General features: G+C 40.2%; 1 protein-coding gene across 1 annotated transcript in view; it reads left to right on the forward strand.

Moving 5' to 3' along the window:
- LOC102761448 (chromosome unknown open reading frame, human C5orf51) overlaps nt 1-5,063 on the forward strand; it is a gene marked incomplete at its 5' end in the record, with an annotated part of 22,665 nt that extends 17,602 nt beyond the window's left edge. Inside the window, one exon of the mRNA XM_015571002.1 lies at nt 4,943-5,063. Within this exon, the coding sequence (XP_015426488.1) occupies nt 4,943-4,975 (33 nt within the window). The remainder of the gene's footprint in view (nt 1-4,942) is intronic.
- Nucleotides 5,064-10,773: the final 5,710 nt, after the last annotated feature.

Here is a 10,773-nt window from a genome sequence, read left to right on the forward strand (position 1 = left end):
ACAGCAACTTGGTTTTACTGCTTGTAACAGAAATTGGAAGTAAATTTGAAACAAGGTAGACCTGTACTTCTCTTGCACATAAAAAAGACCCAGAGCTGCTTATGTTGGCTTCCTGGTGTCATCAGGTTCCTATGTCTTTCCTTCATCATCTTTAGAATCAGAGTTCTTCAGCTTCAGAGGAAGGCACTGTATAGAGAATACAGTGTGAGCAGTGCTTCCCAGTGCTGTGCAGCATGCGTCCCTGTGAGGGTCCGCTGGCGTTCCCAGTGTCCCAGCATGCTCCTGGAGCGCCTCCCTCTCACCTCTGTTTCAGTCGACAGGGATGGCAAAAGGTGCTTCTTTCACTCAAGTCCACTCACTCCTTTGGAGCATCCCTTTACCTGCATTTCACTGGCCACATGGGAACCTGGAGAGTACAGTCCTTTTCTGGTACATTGCCATCCCAAATAAAATTAAGTGTCTTCACCAAGAAAGAAAGGGAGAATGAATGAATATTGGGTGGCCACTGTTAGTGTCTGCCATGAACATCTGTGCACTTAAACATGTTAAGAATTGGATATAGAGGATCATCTGGGTTTTAGACTGAGGTGCAGGAGGAAGAACCACTTATTTTTACCATCTCTTTTACAAATGGAGGAACTGAGGTCCTGATATATCAGATAATACCTGTTCATAGTCATGTAGCTGGCAAGTGATGTACATGATCTGTGTGTAAACTTCCTTTTATACTTGATCTGAAATTTTGATGGGGGAAAATCAAATATGGGGAAAAGAAAACTTCTTAGCGAATATTCTATATTTTCATTTTATAGATATAGTTTAATTCTCCTTTGCTAGTTTCTGTAGGCTTTTTCTATTTAAAAAATTGGATAGAAAAAAACATAAGTGTCACTAATATATGACTGGCTGGTGATATCCAAAAACTTTTAATTTCAGTTTATTCAGGCAAATAGCCTGTCCTAAAGAAGCGTTATTGTGAATACAAAGTGTTCCTTCAGTAGACATTTTGACAGACATGGGGTGTTTTGATTTACTTATGGGGAGTACTTATTCCAGACAGCTAGTGAACTGATTAGCTGTATTCAAAATGGCTTTTAAAAAATCTCCTTATGCACTTGCATGTATTAACTTAAAAGAAAAAGTAGGGGTGGGCACTAAAGCCTATTTAGAACCAAAGAAAGTGGCACAAGCCATCTATTTCCCTGCTCCCATTTGTAGCCACAAGGTAAGATACTCTCATGGCCTGAAACTTTTTCTTCAACATGCATGTGATACTGGTGTCTGCTCTTCTTTTTTAAAATTTAATTTATAGGGGTGACACTGGTTAAAAAGATTATATGGGTTTCGGGTGCACAATTCTACAACACGTCATCTGTAACCCTGTATTGTATGGTCACCACCTCAAGTCAAGTACTGGTGTCTTCTCTTAGATCATCATTTGCTCTTGCCTCTAGCTTCTATTTCATCTATAACAGGAATCAAAAGAGACAGAGAAGTCACTTTTTTTTTCAGAAACAAAGAAAACGATATTATGGCCATATTGGATTTGGCACAGTGCTTGGTTCTCTCTTGCTGTTGGCTTTTTATTCTCAACTGAAGCTGTTTGCTCCTCTGTAATTCCTCTCTCAAGATAGCTAGAAACCAGCAAGTCTACTTTTCATAGGCTAAATTACTCCAGAGACCCCATCAGAGACATTTAACTATTTTTTCATTTTTTTTTAGCCAATATAAAACATAATTCTGAAAATCCCCAATTCTCATTAGGGAGAAAAGTTCTATATGAGTCATCAGAATATTTTTATGGACAGATCTTAATGATAATTTACCTAATTTTAGATAAAACAGTTCATACTTAGTAATATTTTTTTCTTTCTTTTTCCAAAGTAAGGTAATCATAGAGTGCTTTGAACATTGCCTATATGTCATTAAGTTTTCAGCTTTTAAAAATGACCAAGTGATGTATTCAGTAAACCACATTACCCCATCTCTGAGCCTCATCCCTCTCGGCATGTCCTTATAAAAATAGCCTTGTCAGAGTAACCCTGGAGTTAACTAGATTAAATCAAGTACTGTTGAGCTTTGCACACCTTGGTTTATGCTGTTATGCCACTGAGGACCACCCGCTTCCGGCCACCCTTTGGCCCACTGCTTAACCCAGAAACGACTTCAGATCCCCGGAAGGAGTGGCTCTGAACTGGCACTGCTGATTGCCAGGGCAGCTTGCTAAAAATACAGGGTTCTGTGTGCCACCCGCAGGTTCTGATCAGTATATGGGTTCAGGAATCTTGAGTAAGCTCACATAATTATGATGCAGTCAGATTGAGACCTCACTGCTCCTAGGGATGCCAGTCTGCCAGCTTTTTAATGTGGCAGTCTCCTTTCTGCCTCATTCACTTACTCTCCCTCTCCCGCTCTGTATTCCCCACTTTCATGTGTGTCCTAGACTGTGCAGGCAAGTGAAGTAGTTTATCTAAAAACAATAGACTATAGTTACAGAGTAGTAGATTCCTTGGGGCAGTAGAGAGGTAGAAAGTGCCTAATTTTTACATTGTTCATCCTTTTAATGCAGGATATTTTAATGCAGTAGTTCAGCATAGTCCACAGCATCATCATCACCCTAGGTCCTAGGGGTTTGTTAAAAATGCAAATTCATAGACCCAACTCCATACCTGAATCTGATACTGTGGAGGTGGGCGCCCAGCAGTCAGCATTTTAGCACATCCTCCCTGTAATTCTAAAGCAGGCTAAAGTTTAAGGACCTCTCTTTGTCGTATAGCCATTCATTCGGTCCCTGGTAAAATCTTCCTGCAGGATATCTGTGTCCCTTGTTCAGTAGTCACCCCTTCTTAATATAAAGAATGAGGTTCACTTGGAGTTGGGCACAAAATAAGATCCCAGTTCTCACCCTACCCAAGTGGCTTCACTTTCTGGGATATATTTCAGCTCTTCCACCCCAAGCTGCAGCCTGCTTTACGTTCAACCTTCCCTCCATTTCGGCTTCTACCTCCTTCCTTTCCTCCACCAAGTTTTTTATGCCTTTTTTACACCACTGAGGACCACCCCGTTAATTTTAGGAATAACTAAGCAAGATGTAGGATTACAGAAATAAAAAGGCTATGCATTCAATGAAATGCTGAATCTAATACAAAATATAATTCTGAATAGCATCTAATGCTGCTTCAGCTTTTTCTCTGAGGTTTATGATATTTTAAGTATGAAGGAATAAAGTAAAAAGCAATGATTATGTGTAATATGTACTGTACTTATTAAGTGAATGTTGTTTTATACACAGAAAGTATAATTAACATGCCAGTGTTGTCTATCATATTTTCATGAATGCAAGCCTCAGATTCTGCTCTTAAATGATCATTTTTTTAAATTGATATAACAGTTTGATGAGTCATCTCTTCAGCTAAACCTATTTCTTCTCTTGCTACTGTTTATAAGCAGGATTTGAGGGGAAGTGAAGGGGATAGCTCTAGGGACAAATGCTAAGACTATGAAAAGCTTGCAGTAGAGACAAGATGATAGAAACTGTAACGCTTTTGAAAGTTGAATTTTTCTTCTATTTTTGTGTCTTTAGTACCATCATAATCCTTTCTGATGAGTCATATTAGGTGAGCAACTGAGATTATGATGCTTATTTGAGGTAGACTTTTCTAATCATACAAGTACCTGAACATTAGAATAAAAAAAACTATTTTTAGTGCCTTTAAGAAGTTTACTAGTCATATAGTTTATACCATAGTCAATTATTTATATATTTTTATTCCAAGTCTGTTCCTCTTTCTACCAAATTAGTATGCTTTGTGTGCCATAAATGTTTAATTATATAATTTCCTTATTTCATAATAAGATTGCTTTAACTTTTGATGAAAATCCTGCATGTATTCCCTTTTCCTGGGAACATAAAGCGTCTTAGATATAATTTAACATCTTTGATAATTTAGAATTATATGGTCTCTCAGGGTGATGTTTCTTTAAAATACATTTTTATTTTATTTTTTTTCTATATTCTTAGTGATTTTAGAGAGAGAGGGGGAAGGCGAGAGAGAGATAGAAACATCAATGATGAGAGAGAGTCACTGATCGGCTGCTTTCCTGCATATCCCCTACTGGGGATCGAGCCCGCCACCTGGCCATGTGCCCTTGACCATAATCGAACCTGGGACCTTGCAGTCTGCAGGCCGACGTACTATCCACTGAGCCGGACCAGCTAGGGCTAAAATACATTTTTATTGATTTCAGAGAGGAAAGGAGAGGGATAGAGAGATAGAAACATCGATGAGAGTAAATCATTGATCAGCTGCCTTCTGCACGCCCGCCCACTAGGGATTGAGCCCACAACCCAGACATGTACCCCAACTGGGAATCGAAACGTTGACCTCCTGGTTCATAGGTCAACACTCAACCACTGAACCACGCTGGCTGGGCTCAGGGTCATGTTTATGCATGATAACTTCTGTAGACTTGTGGAAATGTAGGAGGTGAAGTATACTTGACTGTAACTGTCATATTGATTCTAGAGTACATCCTAAATTAAAAGTTGTTTTCATGGTGGCCTTTAGGGAGACTGAGTACTCTGAAATTATGTGTAGAATTTTGGGCTTATGTCCCAGGAGAGGTTCCACTGATTAGGTTCTCAAAGAGGCCTTAAAGAGGATTCCAAAAAGATTAAGAACACACTGACCTAAATGATCTGTTTTAAAAAAGTCTCTGACTGTACTCTTTTTTGTGGGGGTGCGGGGAGGGTTCTATTTATAGATAAAATAAAAATAGAGTGTCAATTCAGTGAGGATTCATTAGTGATATTTGGCTTTTCTAAGTGTAACTATTAAATGAGAAGGAAAAATGACATAAAAGGAATTTATTAGAGTTTTATTAATCAGTTTCTTTTTTAACGTTTTAAATTCTAATTTCTCAACCTAAATGACTTCCCTAGGAATATTCAGTGACATTCACTTGCTGGCTATGATGTACAGTGGAGAAATGTGTTACTGGGGATTGAAACATTGTGCCGATCAGCAGCCAGAAAACCAGGGCGTGGACGCAGGTGTTTCTGGAGCAAGCTGCACTACACACAGAGAGCCCTTGGATTTCCGAGAAGTAGGAGAGAAAATTTTGAAAAAGTATGTATCTGTGTGCGAAGGACCCCTGAAAGAACAAGAATGGAACACAACAAATGCAAAACAAATTTTAAACTTTTTTCAGCATCGTTCTAACTCGTAAGTTTAGTCCTTTTCAAACAGAAAAGCAGAAAGACCCATGAAATGGAAACATTCCAGAAAAGAAGACATATTGACACTAAGAATATCACACTACATAAAGATGCCCAGCGTGGTTCCCTTTTAAAAATGCCATCACCTAGTTCATTATATATTCTTAACTCTGTGAAGGAACAGTTCTCTCATTTCTAGAACGGCATGTATGTTATTCTAACTCAGCCTGAACTACGGATATCCTGTAACTAATATTAAGGAAGAATCCAATTTAGCTGTACAAAGATTTTTTCCTGTTACTTCAGATTATTATTATTGCTTTAGAGTGAGGAAGAAAGAGAGAGGGGGAGAGAGAGAGAAAAGTCGATGTGAGAGAAAATCTGTTGGTTGCCCCTGACTGGAGAGCAAGCCTGAACCTGGGTTTGTGCCCTGACCGGGAATTGAACCCTCCACCTTTAGGTGTACAGGATGACGCGCCAACCAACTGAGCTTCAGATTATTTTTTTTATTGTGGTAAATTGTAACATAAAATTGACCATTTTAACTATTTTTAGTTCTGTTTATCTTGAAATTTGCTGTGCTTCAAAAGTTAAAGTCAAGTTAAAACAATTCTACACCTCACTGTTTTGGATATATGCTACGCATGTAGAAATTGGCAAAATTATGATGAATATTCAGATTCCTTTGCCAGAATAAGATAAATAATGAAAGACTTCACAAAAGAACTGTTATTTAATTATTTTGCCATGTACTACAAATAGCATTTAACTCTTTTATCCCTCCTATTGGGCATTTTATAAAAAGTTAAGATGATTTTCTTATCTTGGTAAAAGAATATGCATGGTTTATCAAATGAGTAATAAGGATAAAAACCAAATTAGGTTGCTGTTAGCTCATATGTCTGCAAGGCACATCTTTTCCTATGTATTGACATTTTTATATGTTTTTGTCTTTAATAGTAGAGTGAGTGAGCAAGGCAGAGAGCCTAACTGCTGTCTTGCATACAGTCTGTCTACCTCTACGCCAGGACCTCATCACATTCCCCAACCTACTCCATGGCCACACCTGGAGGTCACCATCCTGAGTTTCTCTTTCTGAAATCTTAAATTTTAGTGATTGATGATAATTCTCATCTGCCTAGCTTTTCTACCTCTTCATGTTTATTGATTCTTTTCTCTACTTACTTCACAGCCTCCTCCTCTTGACTGCCGCCTCTTCTCCTAAACTATCCTATCAGCCCCTTTCAGATGTTCTCCCTTCCTTATCCAGCCTCCGCCTTGGGGGAACTGACCCTGCGAATCCGTCTTCCCCTGGGCCTTTACCCTCATCATTCTGTGAGCCCTCAACATTGAATCAGTTCTGTCGTTCACCTTTTCTGGATGCTGCGTTCCATGCAAAGTACACGCAGCCCTTCAAACTGGAACTACTTTAAGTGTCTCAGCCTCAGCTTCAGAGGAGCCCTCAGTGTGAGCCTGTGTCTGTGACCAGTGTGGCCCCTCCCTGTCCCACTGAGGCTGGTCCAGACCACGTTTCCTCTGCCCCCTCCCCTCACACATGGTTAGGTCCCGTCTTACAGGAAACCGAGACTGAGGTCCGTTTCTATTTGCCAGCTTTGCCCGACTCATTTAGAGGAAAAGAGGAGCCTCCTCCCTCTTGAAGACCGATCTCCACCTGTCCTGTTGGCCGTCTTCCTCGTTTCCCCTGCGGCTGCTCTCTGGGCCTACCCTGCCGTGTTGGTCTTCCCTAGAGCCCACCCTCTTTCTCTCCCCCTTCGCTCCCCTCTTCCTTCCGTCTTCTTCCTCCTCTTTTTACTGATTCTCCACACTCTCATGTGACACCCTTCAGAGCCATGGCTCCTGTTGCTCCTGGAATCTTGCCATCCCCTGTGGTGACAGGGATCCACTGCTTGACTGTTGTTTTCTGATTGGTGAACTTCGTATTTTAAACATTTATCTTTATACATAATACTTAACACATCTTAGGCCATTGGTAAAGTGTTTTGAATTAATAAGAGGCATGATTCTAAGTGCCGAGCTCTGCACAAAAGGGTGGCTGCTAGATTCCACACTGCCATGCCCTCTGCCTACACCAGTGTTGACAAGGCAAAGCGCACCTCAGGAGTAAAGTGTTATAGAGTTAGAGCCTGAGAAAACAAGAGAACTTTCTTTAAAAGCTGGGAGCTTCCATTTTGCCTCATGACCTTGTGAACCATGCGGGTCTCACTGCTGGTGCAGTTAGGAGGGTGCTCTCAGGTGCTTTTTACTGAGTCTACCCCACACCCAATTGGAGGATAATTTTCCATCCCGCACACAACTGGAGGATAATTTGTATGCCATGACCGTTATAATACTTTTTACTCTAGTGTATTATAAAACAATGATCACATTTTTGTATGTTAAAGCCTGCTAAGTAAATCCTGTTTCATTTAGAATGAAGTCACTTCAAGATACCAAATATTCCACATTAGGAAGGTACTGTAATTCACTTACCAACAACTTTTATGTGCCTTCTACGTGCCGGGTTTGTCCTGGCACTGAGGAGATAGAGCTTCGTAAAGCACCCTCTTTCCAAGTTTGTATTCCTGTGAAGGAAGCTGACACATTTTAAGAAGTAAGTGGGTAGCATGTTAAGTGATGAGTGCTGTGCAGAGGAAAGCAGGGTCAGGGCTGGTGTGACCGGAGAGGAGTGCTATTTGTAGGGTGGATGGGAAGGCACCGCCAAGCACCTATCTACTTTAGCATTTGTGTCTTCAATTTCCACCCCTTTGGTTAAATGCCTTGAACATTCAGTCCATTTATAAAGCTCTTCTTTCTGATGGAAGTTCTGATACTGCAATAAGAAGGGAGTCACTGCGTGTGACCATGTCATTTTATTACATCTATAGGCTGCTCTCCAGTGTGGGCTTGACCGATGGGTGAGCGATGACCTGAAGGCCTGGTGCATTTTTTTACACTTGGGTTTCTCCTTTGGGTTCTCTGATATTTACTAGATCTTAAACTCTGTTAATGGGTTTTTCATAATCTTTGTTTGTATAGTTCTTTCACTATATGAATTTTCATATGTCAACTAGGCTTTGAGATTTAAAGGCCTGTCCACCTGGCTGCATTTGTAGGGTTTCTGGCTACTGTGAATTGTATCATGCTGATTAAGGTGCAAATCATGACTAAAGACTTTTCCCTTATTCCTTTGCATACCATAGAGTGAAGTGGAGTGATGGCTAAAACCCGACAATATAATTACATTCCTTCCTTTACCATCCACTGTGAATCCTGTGGTGTTCATTAAAGTGGGAGATGTGTCTGAAGCATGCTCAGATTAATTTTAGTGGCATTTTAAAGACCCACAGCTGGTTGACATGTGAGTTTTAGTTTGCTTATCACTTCTCTCTCTACCTTTCAGAGTTCTTTTTTCTGGCTCACATAAGATACCCCATCTGCCATAGAATCCAGGATTCTGTAGTTCTCTAGTATCACTTGTATTATTATTTTTTGAAGATCTAATTGATTTTATTAACAGATTCATGAACTGGGGACTATTCCATCTAGGAACTAGAAGGTGCTCCCTTTTTTTTGGTATTATATTTTAGCACAATATGAGATATATTATGAAAGTATTACATTAGAATAATTTTAATGTATCCACAATTAAAGTATGTGTTGTATGTTCATGCTGGTGTTCTCTGTTGTTATTGTTTGTTTTCCTACTTCTAGTGAAAACTGCCAAGTAAAATGTTTTAGAGCATATGAATTTTTAAGAAAAAATTAAACCATGTTCCCACAGTTGTATCTTGTTCTTTGTTTTCTTCTATATCTGGGTGTTGTATGAGAATGAAACTTTTATCATCTGAGTTTACTATTGAGGTCTGAATATTATTTATTCTGGTCCTAATAACGTTCAGACAGGAATATAAGTTCTGTGCCAGAGGCCTGAGTTTGAATCCGAGCCCTCTCATTTCTTAGCTGTGTGACTACATAAATTACTTAGCCTTTCTATGCCTTAATATCTCATTTAACACAGGAAAAATAATAGAACCTCACAGGTTACTGAAAATTAACGATCAGTGTCTAGCACATGGCAAGAGTTCAAAAGTTAGTTATTACTACTACTGTTTTCTGCCATGTCTAGTTCTGTGTATCGGCATACCTCTTCATTGTGCTGAAAACAGTAGTACTCATCAGCCCGAATAATTGAGTGACAAACTCTGGCCAGGGAGCACTCGTTGCCATGTTCCCAGTTTGAATGGTGCCAGCCATTCCAAATGGGATGTTGTAATCAATTATTGGTTGCTAATGATTTGGAACCAGATTATATAGAGCTCAATGTAACTATTATATCCATTCTTAATGGAACTTTCAAACTATTGGACTATTGCCCAGCTGGTTTGCCTCTGTGATTGAGCATTGACCTATGAACCAGGAGGTCATGGTTTGATTCCTGTTCAGGGCACATGCCCAGGTTACTGGCTTGATCCCCAGTGTGGGGTCTGCCTGAGGCAGCTAATCAGTGTTGATGTTGATGTTTCTTTCTCCTGCTCCTTCCTCTCTCTCTAAAATCAATAAAAATGAAAAAAAATAAAACGATTGGGCTATTTTGGGGGGGAGGTGTACTTTTCTTATTGGATAGAATAAAAGATAATGCCATCTTGCTCTCTTTTAAATAATCCTAAAGATTTTAAATTATATGTTAATGATAACATTAGATTGATATGTTCATTTATGAACTTTTGAGCAGAGAACTTTGGAACAGATTAAGTGATGTAATCTATTCGAAATAGACTGATACATAGTACTAAGTATTTGTGCGCTTCTTACCAATAGAGACCATACCCATTTCAGTATAATCGATTATCTTGTAATGTGGGCAGTGGTAACTATAAAGCTCTGTTTAACGCAAGGCTGCACAAAGGGAGTGAGATGGACACGTTTTGAGAGAGAAAAATCTCACTCGTGGGATTTCAACCATACCGTATCTGGTTTCTTATTCCAGCCGCATTTTGCTGCCCTTCAATGAGGTACGTTGAGCAGTTTTTTAAATGCACTTATATTTCCATATAGTGGACCTAGCCGCCTCATTTTGGCATAAGATCCTTGGTGACTGGGCTCCTGACCACCTCTCTCATATCAATTCATGTTAATCCCTCCAAAGAGCAAATGATAAGTTGGGGGCTGAAAAACAACCAGCCAAAAACCCCACTAGGTACCAAGAAGGAAGCAATAGGTTAGAAAGGCCCGGAGAGGGGAGGAGGGCCACCTAGGGAACAAGGGGGAGTCTGGGCCCAGGTAGTGGAAACGTCACATCCTGCAGGTAAGGATGTTATAGAGGGGGCAAGAGATTTGGGGCCCGGGGAGCGGGTAGCAGAGTGCTCTTTGGAACGATTAAGCGATGTGGTCTATGTGACATAGACTTACACACAGTTCTAAACACGTACTGTGTGCTGAGGCTGAGGCCTGGCGTGGAGGGGCAGTGACTGTTCAGGAGCTTTCAGCTCTTCTCCAGTTCGTTTCCTTCTGGGCTGGAGGTGAGCTGGCTCCAGGGGGCTGGGCGGGGGGCGGGG

Source organism: Myotis davidii, unplaced genomic scaffold, assembly GCF_000327345.1.
Source record: "Myotis davidii unplaced genomic scaffold, ASM32734v1 scaffold348, whole genome shotgun sequence".
NCBI lineage: Eukaryota > Metazoa > Chordata > Mammalia > Chiroptera > Vespertilionidae > Myotis > Myotis davidii.